General features: G+C 41.6%; 1 protein-coding gene across 1 annotated transcript in view; it reads left to right on the forward strand.

Annotated features, from left to right (window-relative positions):
* Positions 1–4,590: 4,590 nt before the first annotated feature.
* Positions 4,591–24,333, forward strand: part of COL4A1 (collagen type IV alpha 1 chain) — a gene marked incomplete at its 5' end in the record, with an annotated part of 87,019 nt that continues 67,276 nt past the window's right edge. The window contains 2 exons of the mRNA XM_082494133.1: positions 4,591–4,743; positions 15,323–15,373. Of these exons, the coding sequence (XP_082350259.1) occupies positions 4,591–4,743; positions 15,323–15,373 (204 nt within the window). The remainder of the gene's footprint in view (positions 4,744–15,322; positions 15,374–24,333) is intronic.

Below are 24,333 nucleotides of genomic sequence, written 5' to 3' on the forward strand. Positions count from 1 at the left end.
ATTCAGAATAAGTGAGAGGATTAGGGCTCTAGGACTTCAGGGCAACAGCAGCTACACTGATGATTTGCATTGCCTTTCTCTAAACTCCTCTGTGCCCTGGGGCTCTTAACTAAGAACGGAATGAGGCGTAACCACCTCATTTGTGGAATTTAATGGGACAAAGTGTGAGATTTAGGTCATCTAATTTCCACCTAAGTCCCCCTTCCTTCCCATGTGTGATGTTCATCGGAATGAGGAAAAGAGCAACATCCTGAAAAATCTGATCCATCCACTCCTTATAAGTCTAATGTGCACAAGTACCCCGAGTTCTTGCAAGTCATACAAGTCGTTGCTAGCTTTTACATCCCAGTGTGGTGATAACGCTGCTCATCAGGTAATCCTCTCAGTAGCTTCTAATTCTCAGAGGAGTGTTGTGATCTGTAGGTCAGGCTGTAGTAAAGCTCATTTCATGCTTTTTGTTGAAGTCAGGTATAAGGGAGTCATAAACCATCATGAACTGTGGGTACCCAAGTTAGTTTGTGAAATAGAGAGGCTAATGCTCACTGAGGGAGATACTTCCCTGCTTCTGGCATTGCCTGTGAAGGATCTAGAGCCGGCACCTTGCACCAGCTTTACCACAGGGCACGGTAGAGTTCTTGTAAAGTGGAATTGTGAACTGAGACAGTGATTTGGGGTTTGCTTCCCAATTATCTGTCCTGGTGCTGAACTTTACAGGTGGTCTGAGAGTTGGGGTTTGGGTTGGGTTTTTTTTTTGCTTTTTCTTTTTCCTCTGCTTGTTTTCTTATCTCTAGACCCTTTCTTAAAGGGCAACAACACTGCTTGGGCAAGCCCCTGAGTATTACCACTTATCATCAGAGAGGAGTAAAGAGGCCTTTGCAATCATTTGTTTGCAACAGCAAAGAAACTAGAAGTGCTTTTCTGCTCTTTGGTTAGTTTTCTTTGTTTCTGAGCAGTAATTGAATCTTCACTTCTTTACTGAACAAGGGCTTTTGTGAAACCATGAACCGTGAACCATTTAAGATGTGTATGACCTCTCTTCAACAACCATGGCCATATCCATCTGGAGTCTTTAAATATGGAGTAATGTCCTTTGAAATGTAGGTGGAACTGAGTGAAGTGTTTCTTGAGACAGAGTCTTTAGGAGAAAAGATATTGATGTGTCCTGAAGAGAGAGCAGCTCATAATCAATGACATCCTTGACAGGAGCAAAACCCAGAATTCACTGGCCTGTTGAAGAGAAGAGAAAGCAATGCTTCCTCTTACGGCTTTTTAGAAGTCCAAACAGATAAATGACTGGCAATTTGTTGCAAAAAATATTAGTTTAACTGAACTGAAGTTGTAACTTGGAGCTTAAGAGAAGATGCCCAGGTAGATTGTTGACTGGTGATTTGTTAAAATACTTGAGAAAAATGCAGAGTAAACTTCTGGTACTGTTTCCAGTCCAAAAGTTGTGGTAGGGTTATAATGCAAATACTCCTAAAACAGATTTCACTTTAGGAAATACTCTTTCAATTTTAGACCTGCCCTGTGATGCTGCAGTTTTTAGAACTGTTTGCCTGCAACAACTGGCTGAAATCTTTCACTAGACCAATTAAATGCAACTTTTTTACTGTAGCAGTGGTATTGCCATAGGATGAACCTGTTTGGAAGAGCTTTGAGATCTGTGGGGAAGAAAAGAGGGTTTATAAAATGAAATTTTATGTGTATTTTGGCTGGCTGCTAAGTAGACTAAACATGCTGTGTGTTTTTTAAATCCACTGTTTGACAAGGATGTTGAACCGCTGTGGTTACTCCTCCTGTTTCCAGAATACCATAAGGTTCTTAAAATGTATTAATTGCTCATTAACAATCTTACGACTCTTTGTTGAGTCTGCTGGCCAGAGCGAGGCTATCACTGTCTTACTTATCTCCTCTTCCCAGTGTTACTGAGGAGATGAGTGAGATAACCTCCTATCTAATGTTGCGAAGTATGAACAATGTATTTAAAATTGTTTATATTCTTCATTATTAGTTATTTCATTGACAGAATTTTCAAAAAGATTTAGGTTTCTTTGAGAAGAAAAGATGACTTCACATGAAATGAGCGTTGTTTTAATCAAGAAATCATTTAGACACGTCTGATAAGTTCATGCAATAAAATTACAGTCTAGTAAAACTGGATAGTCTCTAAATACTCCAGCTGACAGAGTCTTCCTAGAAGGATTCTAATAACAAGTCATATACACCTGCAATATGCCATGGAGGTCAGATGGGATTTCCTTTAAAGGCTTTCCTTGTGGAAGCTGCAGCATTTGACATTTAGGGGCAAATCTTCTTGGTGACAGGATGCTGTACCTCTGTCGGGACAGGGCTGTGTGTTGGGGATGTTCACACCGTGCGGGTACAGCCACAGCTTCAGGGAGCGACTGCGGCGGCAGTCTGTCTGTGCTGGGGAACTGCTGCCGGTGCAGGTGCAGAGCCCTTGCTGCAGGTACCGCGTACCCAAATAAAGCTCTGTCGCTTCCTAAGGCATGCAAAATCAGCCTCGACGAGGGCTGAAGGGTACGGAAGTGGTGATGGGGAGCAGAATAAGAAGGAGCAAATGGATGCCATTCGTGCAGCGTATGGAACATGGAGGCAGGAGGTCTCCTGGGCAAGATGCAGCCCAGGGCGATTGTGTTACCTGCACGTGCACACAGCCTCCTTGGCTGGTGATGAATCACACTGTGGGAGGGTGTTAGCGGGAAATTGGGAGTAGCATAAGCTATGCTTACAGTTGCTCACAGAATTACAGAATGGTAGGAGTTGGAAGGGACCTCTGGAGATCATCTAGTCCAACCCCCCCACCAGAGCAGGGTCACCTACAGGAGGTTGCACAGGACGGTGTCCAGGCGGGTTTTGAATGTCTCCAGAGTGGGAGACTCCGCAGCCTCTCTGGGCAGCCCGTGCCAGTGCTCTGCCACCTTCAAAGTAAAGAAGTTCCTCCTCATGTTTAGATGGAACTTCCTATGTTCAAGTTTGTGCCTGTTACCTCTTGTTCTATCACTGGGAACCACTGAGAAAAGACTGTTATCGTCTACCTGGCACTCTCCCTTTATTATAAGTATTGATAAGATCCTCCCTCGGCCTTCTTCTCTCTAGACTAAAAAGACCCAAGTCCCTCAGCCTTTCCTCATAAGAAAGATGCTCCAGTCCCCTAATCATCTTCGTAGCCCTTTGCTGGACCCTATTCAGCAGTTCCTTGTCCTTCTTGAAATGGGGAGCCCAGAACTGGACACAATAATCCAGATGCGGCCTCACCAGGGCAGAGTAGAGGGGGAGGATGACCTTCCTCGACCTGCTGGCCACACTCTTCTTGATGCACCCCAGGATGCCATTGGCCTTCTTGGCCACCAAAGGAAAGCTGTGCTCAGGTGGTGCGAGCTCAAAACACAGCTGTCCGTATCTCTGTTGGGTTGTACCTCACCTGGGCAGCTTCTCTGGGCGCAAGCCTAGAAGTCCAGTTTATCTTCCTGTGCTTTTCTCATATTCTTTGGTCTGCATCCCAACCAAGAGGATTTCGCCTCTCCATTTATTTAGTCTTGGCAAGGATGGCCAAGGAAGAAGCCCTCAGCTTCCCAGCGCTGTGCTGTTTTAAAGCTGTTACTTTTAAATGTATTTGTTTATGTTGAGCTTCATGTTTATCAGCTAACGGAAGGGAAAGCACCGCTCATGAACTTGCTGTAAACATTCGCAAATTGGCTTCACTGGCTTCCCACATGTCCCTACTGAGACGTCTCCTTTGCCTCCAGGTTTAGAAAAACACCTTGAGGAGAGTTGGGGCGCGGGAGGGCCATGTCTCCCCTGCAGACTCCCTCTCCTTGGCGTGATGGGGACTTGCAGGGTTATTAAAGGGAAGACTTAAGTGATGGCTGTGGGCTGTGTGGCAAAGAGGTGGCCTCTCCATCAGGGTGACAGCCCCGCAGCCACTGGGATGGTCTTTTGTGGCCCATGGCGGTCAATACAGGCCGGCTGTGTTGGTGGTTACCACCATGGCCAGGCTGCCATACTGGGTGTAAATGCTGGGTGCCTAAAACAGCAGCTGCGCATGTGTGTCTTGCTAAACCACAGTGGTAAATGAAACTGTAAGCGGGGAAGCAGGGATTGGTGACATGGCCATTAAGAGGGATATTTTTCTTCTCCACCTTTTGAGAAATCATCCCGTAGCAAAGGAGCTTGGCTTGTGACCATGCCGCTGCAGTTTGTCCTGCTGGTGGGCTGCACTGGGCCCAGGCCGTAGGCATGAGGGCTTGCTCCGGCGGTGGCAACCACCTCTTCCCGTGTTCCTCAGAGCTGCTTAGAGGGACACCGTGTGTGACGGGAGGGAAGGAAGGAGCCCTCTATGGCAGTTTCCACTCCACCTGGGTTGGGGGGGTGCTGGGAAGTAGATGATGGCCAGGAGGGGCCGCATTGTGTCTTGGGCTGGTGGCCACTGCTGCCTCTCCCTCAGCCTCTGGCTAGTTTTGGTGGTGGTGTGTTTTGCCTGATGGCTGGAGCCGTTTGGGAGCAGGCTTTCAACCACACCGAGCACCCATGCTTAGACTTATTATGGGTACCCTTGTGCTTGTGAAAATGGGGGTGCGCGTGGAACACCAGGGGCCAGAGAAGCTCCAAGGCATTTCTAGAAAGCAGTTCAGCCCTACGGGTGTGGGTTTACTGAGAGGACAGCAAGGAGACTGCCGCCTGCCTCCCCGGCATCGCTGGCCACCACTGGCAGAGGTGGCAGTTAGGGGACACCCTTGTAATGACACCATGTCCATCTTGCCAGGTTATGGCTGGATCCAGCTTCGTACCTCTAGTAGGTGCTGGCAGTGGTTGTGCAGATCCATCCTGGAAGGCAGCAAGGAAAAAAACCTGTGGGATTTATTTCAGAGACTGCAATCTCTCTGCCTCTTGAATGAGAATAAAGTTTGATGTTTAGTTTCCCTTCAGCTTATCTGCGGAGTAACTGCTAATGCTAGTTACGTGAAAAAAGCGAGTCAGCAGGCAGGGTGTTTGGACCTGTCCTCCCCTCAGATTTTAGCAAGATGAGGAATGGGAGGTTCTCATCTGTATCGTCTGGCTCAAGCTTGCCCATTCACAAAGTAGAAGAGTAGGGTAGGGGTTATTGTTAACGATTAACATAATCAAATTTAGGAAGGGTTGTGCCTTTTGAAATGTATTCCTGAGGGCGCTTGTCACTGGTTGTCAGAAAGTCCTCAAGTATGCTCTAATCCTCAGCTGTTGGTGAAGTAACACCAGTGACTGTAACACCAGAGGATCCTCCTGGCACCTGGATATTTATTTTTTTTTCACTTTGAAAATATAACTGAAATTGAAATTCTTAAATAGGAAAAGGGTACAAACCCAACTGGACAGGTAAATACACTTAGTAAATACAACATTCCCTGCTTGCTGGAGGCCAAGCAGTATCTGGCAGTCTGTGGAAATAGACCTGCTAGTAGATAATGCTGATGGGAGGCTTTATAGTTTAATGATAACACCATTCGTTAGTATTCACAAACCCATTATCTGCTTTGAGCTGTGCAGAACTGAGTGGTATAATGTGATATTCTGAAATTTTCACTAAGTAAGCAAATACCCTGATTGTTGCCAGAGCTTCCTGTACTTAGAGGAATGTACTTAGAGGAAACAGTTGCTTTAAATGTCGTTTTTGTCGAAATATGGAACAACAGGAATAGCTTTTTATTTCCTGTGAACTAACTGGAAGCCCCCCGGATTTGCATTGCTTTGTGAAAATGATGTTCACACCACCAACAGGAAAGTCATGTTCACAGAGCAGCTTTCAGGGGACTCCCATGACCCTATCTCCAGGACAGACCCCTGGGGAATTTGGAAAAGAATGTAAAAAATGAGGTCCCAGCAACACAACATTTCAGCTACAGCAATCTGGTATTCTTTTGACTAAGAAGATGCGACTTTTTTTTAACATCTTTTTAGTGAAGTACTACTACCAACTGATGCTAATTTAAAAAATAAATATTTTCTGAAATAATTAATATTAAGCATTAAGAAATTAACTAGTATTCCCCTGAGTGGCTAAAGTACACTGAAGATCTCTGATAAGAATCTGTGGTCTGTCTGCAATTTTTGTATGAACATCCTGTAGGATTCTGGTAATACTAAAAACAACAACAACAAAACAACCCCCCCCCAGCCAAACAGAAAAACCCCGCCAAAATCTACAAACAGTCCCCCATGTCCCAAGAGCCATAATGGATTTTTTTCAGATTGTATTCTATAGAGCTTCTCTTAAAATCAGTTCATTTTCTGAAAATGGTACAAGGCTTTTAAATAAAACCTGAGCTGAATTGTTGTAATTAGTTCAAATTTCATCATGCACTATGATATTTCAGACAGTAGCTTGACATTCCTTTCAGGTATTATCTATATGTTAATTTGGGACTCACTTAAAGTTTGCCTCAGACTAACAGGATACTTACTTGATGCACTAACATACTAGTAACCATGAAGTGCCATGGTTTTCCACTATGTAGATTTGTTCCAGAAGATTTTTCATCGCTCTGAAGCTATCCCTAGAAGATTTATTTGGAGAACAGCCCTGCATTGACAGAGAAATGAGTGGGGACCACTTCTGCTTCCTTCTGTCCTACTCATGTACATCAGCCTACAGGAGGTCTTGAGGAGAATGACTATTCTAATTCTTCTTATCCATGCAAGGTTTAACGAGCCTTTGGAGATTATTGGGTTGCACTTATTTCCATTGCTTAAACATAGGCATTTGGTGCCATTTGAGATATTTACATAGGCCTGGCAGATATGACCCGAGACCTAGGGGAGAGCTGTTCTCACCTGGCCTGACAGCCGGAGGCAGGTGGTATCCTACAGGACATCTTGAACAGCTCTGTTTCTCTGTGTTCTGTGAATACAGGATCTACTGAAAATGGAAATGACACAACCAAGGACTTTAAATAGCATACTACATGACACAAACTTCCAGTGATTGCTGACTAGAGCTGAACTTAATTTGATGACCTAGAAGGTGAAAGCTGTAAAACCAATAAGCTGTCCCTTGGTTCAGGGAATTCCCTGAACAGTCATAGCTGAAGTCTACCCATGATTTGCTGGGAAAAAAAAAAGGAATAAAAAAAGGACATGAAGATAAGCTGCCAACATTATTTTTTTTTTTTTAAGGGGGAGAAAAAGGGCTTGGGAGAGGAGGAAAGACTGGAGCTTGCTGACATTAGAAAATCATAAAATGTTCCCCTTTTGTCTATTATTTATCTGTCAGCTGAAATTGATGGGTTTACAGATGAAATGAGAAGTGTGCTCAATTTCTGTTCTCCGCTTTAAGTCCTGAAGATGAAGGCATGGCAGATGTTCCTTTTCCTGAACCATTTTGAGGGTTGAAGTTCAAATCGTCAGTCCGGGACAACTAGCTTTGTATCAGCTCCTGTGAGGGACAGACTTCCCGCTCTTCAGACATTTGACCAAGGCCTGTGCTTTAGCACAGACATCGCCAAGCAGCAGCAGCAGTTACCTTTGTCCCAGCAGAGGTTATGGTGGTGACTGAGGGTGAGGGACAGTGCATCAAGTTGCTCTCTTCTCCTTTCTGCCCCTCGGGAAGCTGGCAGCCCCGCTGAAGCCCAGCTAGCCTTCCCGCAGGACTGGTGCAAGTGCTTGTGCTGAGGTTTCCATTCTAATTGCCAATTAATACTACTTCTCATTAAAAGTGATAGTTTCTATGCTTCACTTCAAGCTAGCCTTAATAGTTTATTCATTTTGAAGTGATGTTTTCTGTTTAGGCACTGCGCTTAAACTGATCGTGTTTTTGGATGAGAAAAGCGATGATGTACCCCGCTACATTGCTTTAGTTCAGATTTCAATTTGAACTAAATTCCAATTCAAGTTCAAATACCAATTTAAACTCTAATGGAGACAGAGTATAACCTTTTAAAAAGTAATATCTGGTACATTTTGGTCAGAAATGGGTGAGTTTGTCAGGAAGTTAGTGATTTGATGGAATATTTGACTCTAGAATTGCCAAAATAAATATCTAAAGCATATCCAATGAACAAAATAGTCAAAGATAAAATATTAAGAATAATAAAATTATTAAGACATAAACAATTTCAGAGACATTTTTCAGGAATATTTAAATAGTACAGTTTGATTTTTTCTGATTTTTGTTCATTTGTTACGAGCAAAGGAAATAAAAACCTGGGCTCACAAAGGAGTTGCTTTTTCCTGATGGCTACTTCCTTGAATTTTAAAGATGCCCACGTTCAGTGCAGTGAGGGGCTTTGAATCCACTCTTCGGCTCGTGGATGAGTACCCGTTTACCAGCCAGTGCTTGGGAGATCTGCTGTCACACTTGGGTAGTGCGGTTCCGTGCCCAGCTACCCAGCTCTTGTGGAGGCAGGATGAGAGCGAGTGGAAATGCCTTCATACTCCAGTGCTTTGGACTGTCATTAAGGAAGGAAGATGCTCAGGTTCCCATCTCTGATCTAGTAAGATTTCAGCGTGCCATGTGAAATGAAATTGTTTCAGTGGGAGAGAGGGGGTCAGTCTTGCCTTTGAAGTGCTCCACAGAGCAGCAGGTCACCTCCCCTGCTAAGAGCAGTGAGCTCAGACCCTCTGAGGCAGAAGATGGAGCATGGTAGAACAACTCGAAGTCTGGGTCAATCACTTAATGTAAAGCTGTGTTTTGAAGCAGAGTGACTTTGAGGTTTTGTGGTTTGGTTTGGGTTTTTTTAAATAATGGCAAGGAATGATGTACTTACACTGAGCAGTCAATTTGCTTTGCCCACATTTTTACAAATATGCTTTAAACCCCTAGTTTAGGCGGGACAAATTTAATTTTCCCCCACAGAGTTGCTGTCAACCATTAACTCAATACATGACTTAACCTTTCAGAAATAACGTTTCGAATGCAATTGTAGCTAATACGTGCGTTAATACTAATCCATATCTTGTTTCTGTTGTCTAAGCAGAACTAAGTCTGTCACTTGTGGTTTTTTTAATAGAGTTCTTGTTTCTTGCAAATCACTATTTTTATCCTTTTGTTTAAATGCAGTTTGGTCAGATATAGAAACAATGAAGCTTTTCATTGTGGTATGTTTATTTAAGGAAAAACGAGGATTTTATAGTGTTCAAATGTCTGTTCAATATCTGTTTCTATAATTTAAAGTAAATCTAATATTACAAAAGCAAAAAACTAAATTTTACTAACTTGCTAAGACAGTCTGGATTTTTTTGTTATCCTCTTGGTCCTAGCTAAATGTAAAAGAGAAGTTTTATCAACATGATTTTTTTCAAGTTGTTAATGAACTGCAAAATCAGGTAAGAAAAATATTGGGGTTAACTGGAATATAGCAGTGATTTCCTCTAATGGTACTTTGCAGTTCAGCTAATTCAATATCTAAAGGGTAAAGACAAGAATAGTAATACAGCCAGGGAGCTATTTTGACATTCTGAAGAGAGAAGAAAACATGAGAGGAATGCGAGATAAGTGTCCTGCAGTTGGCATCACCTCGCTATGCCTGTATTTGGTGGGATGTGAAACTGCAGACATCTATTGATCCAGATCTGTTTTCAGCTACGGGAGTTGTACATATGTGTGCGTAGGTGGAAGTGCAGTGTGTGCTACGTAGGGGTCAATCTCCCTTGGCCTTCCCCGTTGTGATTAGTTTAGCATAGGGGTAGAAGACGTGAGTTGTGTGGAGGGAGCAGAGATTCAGACTTAGCGCTGTCACTGTCAAACAGCCATCCCCATCCCATTGGCATAGCCATTGCTGGTGTTTGAACTTGGAACTTGTATTGGAATTCAGTTCCAGTTGGGGTTTGAACTAAAGCCGCATAGACTGGGAAGTCTTCACTGTTCCATCAGAAAACATCATCAGTGTAAGCGTCATGTCTAAACAGAGTATGTCATTTTATAATGAATGAATCATGAGATGAAATAACTTATGACTATTTCACTTGTTGAAGCATTTCAATTAGAAACATATCTGTCAGATATCTGTGCTAGTCTCACCAGTCACCTGTTTACAGGATTTTTAGTCAATTGAAAGACACTGTGTTTTGGGTGGGAGAAGTGACTGTATTCCCTGGAATAAGATTTTCAATGTGAACAGAGTTAAGTAAACAGCGAGAATTTAATTAGATTTCTACCTTACACGTGTTCTTTACAGGGTGAGATTTGAATTTGATGGATGCCTATGCAATTAGCCTAAGCTGGTAGGCAGCTCAGCAACTGAAACTTAGCAAGCAGAGTCTGAGCTGATGTTGTGGGAAAGAGAACTAGGTTTTGCCTTGAAAAATGCACTTCTGTAAGGGAGAGGAGTGTCCAAGAACTGACTCGGCCTTTGTGGTTTTTTGGAGGTCTCTGTAGCCTCCAGAAATGGTGCATGTCCAAATATGGCAGTCATCTCCCTCCTGGGCTGCTCATCTGGCTGTTTGCATCATTCCTGTGCGAGTTCCAAGCAGTAGTCCTCAAATGCCAGGAAAGTAGCTGGATGCGGAGAAACAGGGCAAAATGCAACAAAAGGCTGTAGCTACAATCTGACAGATGTGTTACAGGCGGCACTGCAGAGCGCAGTTTCTTCCGTCTGCTACAGGAGCTTTTAGCAGCCTTTTCAGCTCTGTCATTGACAGGGCTTAATATTCCTAAGGCTCGGTTCCTGATTCATGGAAGTTAGAGGTCTGGGTTGTGATGCCCATTCATTAACAGCACTTTTTTAGAACTATATGTTAATATGACAGTAAATGGATCGCCATCCTTTAGGCAAAGAGTATGCATGTAGCATGTTTGTATATGTGAAGGAACATAATCTTTTTGTAGTTTAATACTGATTTACTAGTGTGATTCACTGAGCTTATCAGTTGCAGCCAGTCTGGGAGAACAAAACGAAACGGAAATGCTTGTCAAAAAAATGAAGCAATTTGTATCGCTAAAATGAGCTTCTGCTTCTGGGCTGACTGATATTTTGTGGGAGGAGTGAGATAAAATAAATGTCTTCAAATATTGTATGAGAGGCTGGGCTGTGGTTGCAAGGAAGCTGTGGCTATTTGAAAACTGCAAGCCTAGCCTGCAAAGTAGGTGACATACCATGGTGCACCTGGCCAAAATCTTTGGATTAGTCTGTGTAATGGGCTCCTAGACAAGGGATAAAGAGCCTGCCTTTTCATCCCCCTCCCGCCCAGATTATGCTTCCTGCCCAGGACCTTTCCTTCTCTATTTTGGAGCTTGGAGGACAGTAGCGATTGCTCAAGCTCTGTGCAGTTTCTGGGGAAGGCACTGTTACAAAGAGGATGTCTGGGAGATGGGACAAAACTGTATCTCTCCATTTGTCTCATTTTCTCTAGTCATGTGTGGCAGGAAACCATGAACTGGATTCTTCATGTCATGCGACTGATTTAAAATCATAAAAGTTTAGAAACAAGCAATAATTTGCACAGTTTCAGCTGGCTTACCTTGTGATGATTATCTTTATTCCCTCAGGGTGAAGTTTCCCACTTGGGTCTTGATTATGTAAGATTCTTAAGTCATTCCTAAATGAGTATCAGAAATGCAGATCTACTTGTGTTCAAAGATACTCAACTAAATTTCTAACGATTTCTGAGGAATGAAGAGCTATTGTTATTCTCTGTCCCATTCTGTCTGTAACCTCTACCCCTCTGATCCTCTGTATCTACTTCTCTCTCCGTTTTCCCCCTTGTTCTCATACATAGCCCATACTCTTTTCTGCCCGTTTCAGTCTCTCCTGCTTAGCCCTTCAGGGTGTGCTTCGTCTGCGCTGAAAACAAGCATCCCAAATAGGTCAGCTGGATCCCAGCACAGAAGTGCCCGTTTCTTGCCATTGAATAAAGGGAGACTGCAGTGACTCGCAGAGATGTTCGTACTTAGACCGGGTTAGGTGAACCCAGACCCTGATTCTTGTACCTGCTCTAACCATCTTGATCTCTGTGTCTCTCATTACTTAAACGCCCCTTTGACCTCTTTAGATTAACCTTTGATCCATAAGCTTTTTCCAGTCTGGCCCTCCCATCTTCCCAGAGGACCAGGAGGAAAAAGCTCATGCTTCCTCCTAGTATATGCAGCATGTTGTCACATCCCTCAGATTCAAAAATACATTTTAGTAGCTGAGGATAATGCTATCTAGTAGTGGCTGTCATTGTTGGGCAACCTTCCATCCTCCTGCGGAGGTGACAGTGAGTGACAGTAGGAAGTGATGCTACTGTAAAATAAACACAGAGTTTTGTAGGGCAGGTGGCCTGTCCTGGCATAGCAGGCTACAGCATTTGACTGCAAATAGGGCCTTATGCAGTTGCGCTCCCTGATGCTCAGTACCTTCTTACCACCCTCACCATTGGTTATTCTAATCTGAGGCTTAGGAAACAGGAAAAATTGAATATAATGGCGTCATTTTGGGGACCACAAAAAGAGACCTGAAAGCACAGGTCCATTCTTCTGGCCATGCTAAATTTAAGAACAAAACCCAACTGAAAAATAAATAACAACATGTTTTTTTTCTAAAACAGTGCATGTTAAATAACAGGCTGAAGGAAATATGCAGAGATTAACTTGAAAACAGATGTTTATAATGATTCGATGATGTATTTTAATTACATTCCCAGATGCAATTAAAACAGACTTCTTCTGAATTTAAGGGATGTGTTGATAAAACTGATAACATTCTACATGATGCTGGAGGAGGAAGTATGAGCTGCAAGCATGCGTCCTCCAGCTGTGATCTCATCAGGTCTGAAAAATTAGGAGAGGTCATGCTGGGTCACTTCTTGAAATGGGAGGCCCAATGTTTTTGCAGGCATGACCGTGTACCACAAGGAGTAAAGCAGGTTATTCATTGGGTGGCGCTTTTCCCTCCTGGTCAGTACTGAGTTGGAGTCGTAGCATGAGTTGGTGTCATTTTCAGATCTAATTCTCTTTCTGCAGTATATGATAAATCCTCGTTCTAATCAGTGTCAATTTTCATCTTTCTGTGCATTTGTAATATAAGATGGTAAATTGCAGTAACAATGTAAGAGAAAAAAATGTGATTATTTTTGCTTTACGTGAATATGGAGAAATTTGACGTCAAACAGCAAATTCGGTGGATCTACATTTTAAAAATTAATCTCAACAAAAGCAACATACTTTTCAGGAGCTGGTGCTTTGGTTTTATTGGACAGCCTTTAATAATTTTATTTTCAATATTAAACCCCCATTTCTCTTTGATGCTTTACTTTAAAAGCAAATGTATTTACCGAGCAAAAATGGTACTGTATTATTTAATTTTCCAGGGTGATGGTGTTTATTGGTCTCTTGGTTGGAGGTTTTCCAAATTCAAAATGGATTAGGTACATTTCCTCTTATTTCCCAGAAGTACTGAGGTCCCTGTAGACAGTGGAGCCTGCAGGTGTGGAGGGACAGGTGCCCAGCATCCGTGCGGAGAGCTGGCCCTGGAGAGGTGCCGTCCCTGACTGCTTCCTGATAACAGCTGAAGAGGGCTGCCGAAGGATCTGGCGTGCGTTGATGGAATATTCAGTGATACAAATGTCTTGCTTCGTTTCCTCCTCGTTTGTTTCTGAGGGACGTGACAACAGTAAAAGCGATAGACTGCTGAGTCACTTGCTGGTGGCTTCGTGACTATAAGCAGGAAAAGGGGAGAGTAGCCCAGATGCACTTAAGTGCACTGAAATACTTGGGGATCAGAAAGCGACTCCAGGCTTTTACCTGTGCATCAGTTAATCTGACTTCTGTCATATGTTATCACCTTTCATGTTTTGCTCTTTATGATAATGTCATAGAAATCCTAATCTTTTGGTTGTTGTTGACTCAATCCAAACAAACCAACCCCCAAATCTCTCAAGTATCTACCTTAAGGCTGATGTGAATGAAGGCATGAAAGCTTTCAGTGGCAGCATTTAGTAATATTAAGCTCCCTTCTTCAAACACCTACAGCGAGATCTTCTCTCCCTCGCTTCTGAGGGAAGTGGCACTTAGGAGTATTTCATACGATGAGATCAGCAAGGCCAGCTGCACGGTCCACCTTGCTTCCCTCCTGAGATGCAAACGCCCCTCTCCCAAATCCTCCTGTCCACCACCCCTCCAGAATTTCACTTCACAGAATCCCGATAGACTTGGGAGTCCGTCAACACCTATGCTGAAGTACCGTTGTTTTCTGGATGTACAAGTTGGCTGTATGTTGACTTTAGTTTATCTAGTGTAGAAACCCCACGAGGTGGTGCTGTCCTAGGGAAAGGATCTCTGTAGTATCTACTGGAGAATAATTCAGACTGGTTATGTTTTTACACGTTTTCTATGGATTCTCCCGCGGCAATGAATTTGATTTTACTGAGTGGAAGGTTTCATAATGACAATTACAGTTAGTCATTATAGAGGGCAAGAAGGAAAGAAGATCACTTGAAGTGTAGTAGATGTAACAGACCAGAACCCTGGAGCTAGTCATTGCCTGGCCAGTAAACATTAACAGTTGCCTCCATATCTATTATTTAACATTAGGATCAGTGTGCTCTCTTAGAGGCTGTGGTTTGACTTGATTTCATAAAGTATGTCCAGAATTACTTTAATTTCCTTTAAAAACTATCATCTTCCTATCTGTTGATTGCCAATTGCTGATAAAAAAATTTAGTAAATCAGTATTAAGAGATCTCAAAGTAAACATCCAAAGGGTGTAGGCAACATATTTTGTCTTCAGAAAAGAAACAAAAATCATATTCTTCAGGTCTGTTATTTTTCTCCTTAAGCGTAGAAAATAAATCATGAACTGTAGTTTCACCATTCCTTTCTCCTCAGATCAATGGCACATATTTACAGAGATTAAGTATTTATGCAGAATGCAAACCATTTATTAACAAACTGATATTAAAGAGATGTTTCTATGACTGGATTGATTTTGTTTAAAATGTTCTGTTGGGCTCTAAATGCACAAATATAGAATCCTAGAGGAGAATCCACTTGTTTTAAATTGAGGTGTTCATATTGCTAGATGCAGAGTATGTGTGTATTCTATAAAAATGAGTTATTTTTTAAATGTGGGCCCCAAAGACAATGATTTAGAAGTAACAGGACAGTTTTGTATGGTTAAAAACTATAGCAGGCTTTTTCCTTATATTACAAAGCCATTTTTTAGTGGACTGTGACTGAGACCAGAAGTGTACGTTTATATAAAGATAACCAATTATTGCTTCGGTGATTGCTCCCCATGCTGACCAGCCTTGCAGTCCGGGTGGTACTGCTGACGTCCCTGGCTCGTTGCGGTATGTTCTGCCTATGACCCAGTTCAGACAATTAATTCTGGATTTCTCTTCTTTTCAGGGTTGTTCCGGTTGTGGAAAATGTGACTGCAGTGGAGTAAAAGGGCAAAAGGTGAGTAGTTCAGCTCTCTCCGCTTAATTATCTTGCTTATTTAAACCACATGGTGTATAATCTCCTGGGAGGCAGGTGAGCCGTTGGTTTCAGTGAAGGCTTGCACCGCCACGGAGCATGGCCAAAGCCAGGCCGTGAGCCCTTCAGCGGGGTTTCCGAAAAGCGCCAAGCTCGGTGTCTGCAGCAAGCAGAGGGCGGGAGGGCCAGGGGTGGGAAACAGCCGAATGCCCTCGCTGTGGGGTGAAGCCCCTAGCCTGGTGCTTGGCCAGGCCCTCCCTCTTTCCTCATCGAGCGGGATGCTGACCTGGCACTCCCACCTTTCCTACCACCTCGCCTCCAGTCTTTTCAGTGGGTAGCAGGCTTGACATCCTGACCTCCTCTGGAAGCGATGCAAGCAGGTCAAGTCAGAAGTGCTCCTGCCCTCAGCATGCTGTGCAGATTGCTCTCCAGGATGGCTGTGATGCATCATAAGCAACATACCCTGACCAGCCCTGGGAGGCAGTAATCTGCAATAGGAAAGAGGAGGTTAATAATTAACCTAAATACAGCCAAGTGTTTCAGGTCAAGAAAAAAAAAAAAAATTAAAAGTTTTTGACAGACCCTTGCAAATGAGTTTTAAAGTTCCCATTCAGCTATCCAAACTTTCTGTGTATGAAACAGAAAAGGCACTTTAAAGGCTTCTTTTAAAGCAGTAACATGGAAGAAAAATATAGCGTACTTAAGCATTCCATAAATTCCCCCTGTAAATTACCTGCTTTTGTAAATATTGTAGACATTCAATCACTCCCCTTATCTCTTCCAATTTTGCTGTAGAGATTTTAACCTAGTGTTTTTTTAACCTAGAGATTTTAACAGCGTGTTCCGTTGTGCATGCACATGTACTGTATATCTACCATTATAAATGAGTGTAAACCAAAGGTTTTGTCATCCTGTGATTGCAGTGGGAACGTTTTTTGAGGTAATTTGTTTAGGTCACCCAAAGGAGTGCTTAGAAGACATGGGGGGGTTGTTTGTTTTTTCTTTTGGGGGGGTGGTTTTGTTTTTTTGAATAAATACACAGCTGGTGTTCTACATTGTCTCACATGCGATAGCTACGTATTTACAGATGAGGGTTTTAAAAATGTTTGTTGACGGCTTTTCTTCAGTGTTTTCTAGAACAAGAAATGTAAATTACTTAATTGGAGACTCAAACAAATATCATTTCCTTTGTAACAGAACACAGATTAATTTGTGAGACAGATTAAATGTGTCAAGGTTCAAAACATTTTTTAAATGGAGTCTCCTTTTTTAAATGACCCATTAATATCTGTTTAATAAAAGTCAGCTATATATTAAAAATAAATAAAGCAAATATTTGGGAAAGGTTCTGAACTCTGGATTTATTTATTGCTATTTTGATCTTGTTTTTCAGTAATAAGTACAAATGAATCATTGTAGAATGAGAGAGATATTACATTATAACTCTGTTGTTGAAAGGCATTAGTTTTCAGTTCATAGAGTATGCCAGTATTTTGTAACTAGATCATTTTAAAAAATGATAGTTTGGGGAAATAAATTGTATTAAACCTTATACTTCATTGATTTCCGGCTGCAGTCTGGACTCTCTTTGCTAGAGCTCTTGCTGGCATTTTTCATTTGCATATTCCAGAGTCTCAAAAAGTTCTCTTTGAAAGAAATAGATGCTTATCTGGTATGCTAGAAGCCAAAACTACCTCAAATTAATGTAGGTTTTTTAAAAATGTAGAAGAGAGAAAAATATCAGTCCATAGCAACAGAAGTCATATTAAACTCCAGATGTTGTGCAAACTTGTCCAGCAAGTCATTGTCCTCTGCACTTTTCCTAATGGGTTCCATCACAAACTTCTGTGACTTTGGAAGTGTGTAGTGAAATATTTACATACTTTTAGATTGTGTAGGAAATTTAATTGTTGACATTAGAGAGTTCTAGACAGGTGAATGAATAGTTATACATAGAAAACAATATTCAAGAAAGGCAGTTGAAAGTATTTTGGAATGCATTTAAAAGTAACTTGATTCAGATGAATGTATATATAAATGCTTGCTCATTATGCTAACACTCTGAGGCTTTCAAATGTGTACGTAGAATTTTGAACAGAAAAATGAGTTTTATTTAAAAACATCTGCCTCTCACCCTTGTTTTAGCCTAGTGCAGCTTTTCATCTCAATTCTTTACATTTAATGCCTGTCTAGAATAAGAACAGCCCTGTTACCCAGGCCTGAAGAAAGAAGTTGGTGAGGGAAAGCAAGGGAAGCATCTTTCCTGCTTGCCTCTGTAATATTTCTAGAAATGGTCTTTCCAACCAATGCATTTGGATTTGAAACATGTCTCTGCTAAACACGGTACCCATTAATGATCGCATCAGTAGTGGTACGTGTCACCTCAGAGATCTACGTGAATGTTGCTTAAGCAGAGAAGGACTGCTTAGAAAGAGTGATCCTAGCCAGGATGCAGGCCAGAAGGGGGCCGCCATGCCCAGCTCTTGTGGTACCCCAGGACACCATGTTAGAGAACATCTGCTCTCCACTTCTCACGTAGCCATTTGCATGGGAAGTACATATCCATTCTGCCCTGCATCATCCACAGCCAACGCGTTGGCTACACTGGAAACCCTTTTGATCTGGCTTCCATGTTGTGCAGAAGTGCACAAACGCTGAAGGGCCTTTTCCAATCCACCCACGCTCTTCAGCAACGTAACCACACCAGTTTACAGCCGTGGGAGCTTCGGCAGCTGCGGAAGTGGGCGCTGGGTTTACCCTTTAATGCCTTAATTATTAACATCTGGAGATATATTTCCTACCATAGTGTGGGAAGAAGTTCCAGACCCTATGATTTGGGGGTGGGGTTTAATTGAAACACATTTGGCCAAATAGTCATATTAATGATCTCACCAGAAGAAGTGCTGAAAATAGTATTTGACTTAAAAGCTGTGAAATGCCCAAGAAATTACCCGACAGCATTTCAGGCATGGAAGACTACTAAATTATATTGCATTTGAGAATCTTTTAATCAATGTGACCATTTGGATGGCCGTATTTAGAATACATTCAGTAAGTTCTCTCATTGGGCTGTTTCCATGAAAATTGCATCTCTATGCCAAACTCCTTTAAGATGACTCATACTTTATCAAGGGCATATAATTGACAAAGTCTAAGGGTTTTCATCCCTTTCAGAAAATTTCAGAAAGGGAGAGTAATTGCAACAGATGGCTCTTATCCTATAAAGCCTTTATTATTACACTGAACATCAGGCTGTTATTTTAAGCTATATAATGTAAAGTATCAAGTATTTGCCAAACAAAAGGTGCAGAAATTTTAGAAAAACATAATATTGCTAAAATAATACAATAATAAATAATACCTTACTGTTTTCCATTAGATGGATTAGCCTAAAACATCTTCATTTTTTTCCTCTTACACTTTTTATTTGGTTTTCTGTATAATAACTGACTGTTCTTCCTAACCGCGCTCAAGTGTGAGATCTGTTGAAACTGATTAGAGTTTTGAATGCTTGCCTACATTTTATTGGGTTACTCAGAAGTAGGCAGAAGCTATGTTTTCTCTTTTATGCCTACCTAGATTTTGAGAACAATTTCAAGCTGCTGTGGAGATAAGAAGTTCTAGCCATTAATGTGTGTAGAAAAAGCATGTTAAGCATTTCATTACCATTTAGAACAAAGACTGTATAGAGCTGAGTAAAATTCTCCATGCACTGACTTTTTCCAAGAATGTTCAATCTCTCATTCATGACCATTTACACTCATTTTACTCCCTATCAGAAACATGTATAAATGGAGGTAACACTGGAACTTTGCTGTAACTAATACAGAATGTTTAATCTTCTAGCACATATCACTTAGAATGCATTGAAGTATAAATTCTCATTCTTTAGTATAAATCCCTTATGATGATTGCCCTGCCTCAGCATTACCCATTAAAAGTAAAAGTCACAAGAATATCAAATGTGATTTTGTCATTGCACGTGAAGTATTGCACTTTAAAAAAAATCTCTGCTAGGAAATTCTGAAAGTAAATAGAAAGTAAGAATGTCATTAACTCTTATGTAACTGCTGCTTTTTGATATTTTTTTTGTTTGAGATGTAAGAAAACTTGAGCAAATTGTTTTATATTGGCATATTTTTGTTTGCCTAATTCTGAGACTGTATCTGTATTACTATACCTACATAAAAATTACTTCTCCATTTCCCTTGATGGGTGCATCATCCCCATGTTGGTTGACCATGCTGCAGAAATACACAAGCTGGATTGCTTGAGCCATTTTGGGTATGGAAGATGGGTAGTTCTGTTACTGGCTTAGGCTGAAAGTCACTGGGACATCTCTGTGGTCCCCCATCAACAAGAGCAGTCAACAGTCTTTTCTTTCCTGCACACTCATACAGTCTTAAAAGTCACACATGGTTTTGCTGTCTGTGGGTGATTGTTCTTCTCCGTTTTCTCTGGGTGATGAAGAGTTGAATGTTCCAGTTGACTGTCTCCCTTTATATTTGTTTTGGTTTGTTTTGTTTTTAAAAGGTTTACCAGATCGGGAGGGCCTTCAAGGTTTTTCCTCTCATTTTAGGTATCAAAAGATAAAGCAAAAATATCTGTGATATTGATTAGTTAAAAGAATGTGAAACCCCTTGTTGGAGAGAAGCTCCAGCAGTTAGTGGGAAGATCACTATTAAGTACTTCTGAGTTTCCTTTACTATATAGCAGAGGGCAACAAATCAGTTCCTCTAGTGGAGCAAATCAGTTATCGCTAGATCTGTGCTTTTCATATTCCACCTCTATTAGCAACTGTCACGGATGGAAATATTTGACACGGTTATGATTTAGCAGCATTCAAAATTTATTAATGAGTTGAGGTAGATGAAGAGGTTGAATTTTAGCAGCACTTAATCATTAACTGATTTAAGGATTTACAAGATGACTTAACAAAATATTTGAAGTGTGACTTAATTACAGATTTGAAAATTACAAGATTCACACTAACTTATTATAAGGTATCCCAAATCAATGCATATGAGCACGAACATACAAACACACTCCACTGGAGGGGTCACACACACCCCCACACCTGAGTTTTTAACTGCTAGGACCACAGGTCCCTTTGCAGCAGGTGACTCCAGTGAGCTGACGGGTTCCCCTTTTAACTCCTTACACACGCACAGACAGATGGACAGAAAGTATTTGGATTCAGTAAAGTATAAGTTCACCCACACTTGTAAGAGCTAATGTGTATGTTAGAGACACGTGGGTAGAGAGGTGGATGAAAGAGAGGCTAGCCTATAGTTAAAATGTCCCTCTGCTTGAATTTGGAGTAAATACTCACAATGCATTGGCATTCCTCAGTGAGCAATAACTGAGAGGGTTGATTTGCCCTGGCTTTTTAATCCTCGAGGTGTCTGCTGAGTGGTGTCCCAACTCAGGGGAGGTGCTGGTCACAGCCCACTGCGATCCAGAAGAGCTCGAAGGGTCTCACTAGAATCACTACTTATAGGGCCTGAGAAAATTGACTTTAGTTAGGTACTTTTCCACTCCGGCCTAATGCAGGCAATGGGATATTCTGGTACATTTCACCAGTTGTGCAAGGCCAGAACTTACTAGATCTTGGAGTTCTGCTCTTACCCCCCTCTTTGGGCCAGACCCTGGGCAGGGCAGGGTGTAGTGTCTGCAGAGATCACGGTGGTAATCATTCCACAAGGATTTATTGCATCCTGTGTGGAGAAGTTATAGAGGGAAGGAACGAGATTCTGTGCTTCTGCTCTATCAGGTTTCTGAGATCAAATTTGACAACTTCTGCTTTTCAAAAAGAAAAAAAAAGAGAAAGAAAAAAAAAAGAAAACTGTCAGGAGTGATTGAATTACTGTTCTAGTTCCCAAGCGATAGGAGTCATGGGAGCCAGGAACGCTAAGGGGTTGCCACAGCATTCTGGTTTGTTACTTTCCACCTTTTTCTTCCTTTTATGTTGGACCAGTATGTGTCTTAGGTAACATTGTTGTCCATTGTATTGTTATGTGCCCCAGGTAGGAGGAGAAATCGCTCCAAGTGCTGAGTGGCCTAAAGTGAGGGAAGGGTTGCACCACCACAGCAATATCAAGACTTTTTTATCAAGAATGATCATTTTTACACTTTCCTTTGGCACTATTTCATATCAGTGTGTACTATTTGGTTTTAATCAGTTCTTCCATAGTTTTGCTCAGTGTTTCTATTAAGCGGCTGCTGTAGAAACTTATCTCGTGTACAGCACCTGTTCATACCTGAGTTGGAAAGACTATGAGCTGGCAACACCAAGGAAAGCACAGCTAATTATACATCCCAGAGAGGGACATAAAGTTGACAAGAGGACTAATGGGCAATGTGCGAGGAAATATAGTGTTTGTAGTCTGGAAAGGGCTAATAGATAATCATAGAATCATAGAATTGTCTAGGTTGGAAGAGACCCTTGGGATCATCGAGTCCAACCATCTACCCTACTCTACAAAGTTCTCCCCTACACCATATCCCCCAACACCACATCTAAACGTCTCTTAAACACATCCAGGGATGGTGACTCAACCACCTCCCTGGGCAGTCTATTCCAATGCCTGATCGCTCTTTCTGTGAAAAATTCTTTCCTAATGTTCAGTCTAAATCTACCCTGTTGGAGCTTGAAGCCATTCCTTCTTGTTCTGTCATTAATTACCTGTGAGAAGACACCAGCACCAACCTCTCTACAGTGTCCTTTCAAATAGTTGTATAGAGAGTGATGAGGTCTCCCCTCAGCCTCCTCCTCCTCAAACTAAACAGTCCCAGCTCCTTCAACCGCTCTTCATATGATTTGTCTGCTAGGCCCTTCACCAGCTTCGTTGCCCTCCTCTGCACTCGCTCCAGCACCTCGATATCTCTCTTGTATTGAGGTGCCCAAAACTGGACACAATACTCGAGGTGTGGCCTCATCCTGAAAGGGGGGAATCAGAAGACTGTAATAAAATAAGCAAAGATACTGATCAGCTGCAGGTCTGATATTCTTCAGGGAGACCTATGGTTTATGAATAGTTTTGAAAATAAGGCCATTGTTACACTGTTTGTGTCAATTCTGCAGTGACAGTAGTGTATTTTTATTGATTTACCCTTTCTTTATGTCACTCAGAATAAAATAATCCTTTTAATTCAAGTCAGGGGAAAAAGAACATCTATGTTTCGTAAAGAGAGCACACCAACAAAGCTGCTGTCCTTGAAAAGAATGAGATATCAAAAGACTTTGAATAATATTGAGTGGGATGTGCTAAGTATTGAAAGTTTTCTACAGTTTCCCAACTGTCAGACTGAACTGCTAAGTGGCATCTGGAGCCATCAGATTTTCTTCATTTGAAATAGTCATTGGAACCATTTGTCCCATTTGTCCAAATGGAACTGAATGTCTCTGGCAACATTTCTATATTAAGATGTATTTTTGCACTGAGTTCGGTACACATCTTTGGTTGACACAAACTAGTGGATTACACTGATTAATTTATCTCCATGGAAAAAGTGCTGTAAAAGCAGATTTCCCAGTAATACTGGGTGATGGGGTATGCTCATATTTAGTTTTCAGAGCTGACTTCTAAAAGTTTTCACGCAGTAGTATTTCAGTTGGCATAATACGACCTTTTAGCCAGCTGTTGCCAGATGCATATCTTTGCCTATAAAGGTGTTGGTATTATAATCTCAGGCATTCATCGTGGAATAAAACATGCTGTCTGGCCTCACAGAGTTTGATTTTACATTTTTACAACTGCTTTTTGGGTATGTCTTCATGATGGTTTCTCAAAGGATTACAGGGCCTTATTTTGATCTGAAGCATGTAAGCCTCCAATGAAGTCACTGAATTTTCCCAAATGTGAGATCAAAGTAAGAGGAGAAAAGACCTATAAGGTCTCCAATTCTCTGAAATCTGCGTGCTCAGGAAGCGAGAAATGTGTAGTTTGGAATCTTCCCAAATTTACAATTTTGTCCATGCAAACTGAGTCACGCTTCCAGTGTCTACTGACTACATACTGATTATAAAACTTACTCCCTAGCTTTGAGTTTTTTAGTATCTGGTCACATGCGTGACAGCACCTGTAGTCTGCATCTGCTTTCTGTATGCTTGTCTTAGTGCCCATAACACTAACATTCTATGATGCAAACGGAGTTTTGTGGGTGTAGATTATGGGTCTGGGACAGCATATGTCTGGGGAACAGCAGAAGCTACATTTTGTAGTTTACCCCTCAGGCTTCTTTAAATCATTCTGCCATTAAATTTATATTGTGTTTGCTGGGGATCTCAGACCAAGCCAGCCATTATAATTGATGTATCTGTGATGTCAGTTCCCACACAAGAATTTAATACTAGATGCACTTAATAACCTGTCTCTGCCTACATTTTCTCTGTAGCAGTGTTCACAAGAAGAAACACGGGCATATATAATTATTACTAGGGAACCACAGTAATATGGTAATCCCTTAAGTCACTTTTTAGTCTTTCTAGCCAAGAGCAAAAAGTGGTTTGGGGGGTTGTTTGAGCTTTTTGTTTTTTTTTTTAATCTCATACCAGTGGTAGTAGTTTGATTCTCTTTGCTGAGCTACCTCCTATTTCAGATTTCAGACCCATGTTTTCAGTGAGAGGTCGTAACTTACATTAGTCATTGAAAACATCTGGCCACATGATGTTGGTTGTCAGAAAAGCAGATCTGAATTTGCGTAAAGTTTGGATTTCATTAGGAAAGGGTAAAAAGCCAAATTTCATACAAAATTCTCAGAAACACTTCCAGCAGAAGCAATAGCAAAACTTGTAACCATATATGCCCGGAAGGAGATAGAACAGTAAGAAGCAGCACGACAGTGGGATTTTCAAAGAGGAAACCTGAAGTAGCTGCTAAAAAAGTGATAGTGGAGTACTTTATCACACAAACAAGTTCCTAACCAGCTGGAGAACCTCT

The sequence above is a fragment of the Vanellus vanellus genome, assembly GCF_965231255.1.
Source record: "Vanellus vanellus genome assembly, chromosome: 1".
Lineage (NCBI taxonomy): Eukaryota > Metazoa > Chordata > Aves > Charadriiformes > Charadriidae > Vanellus > Vanellus vanellus.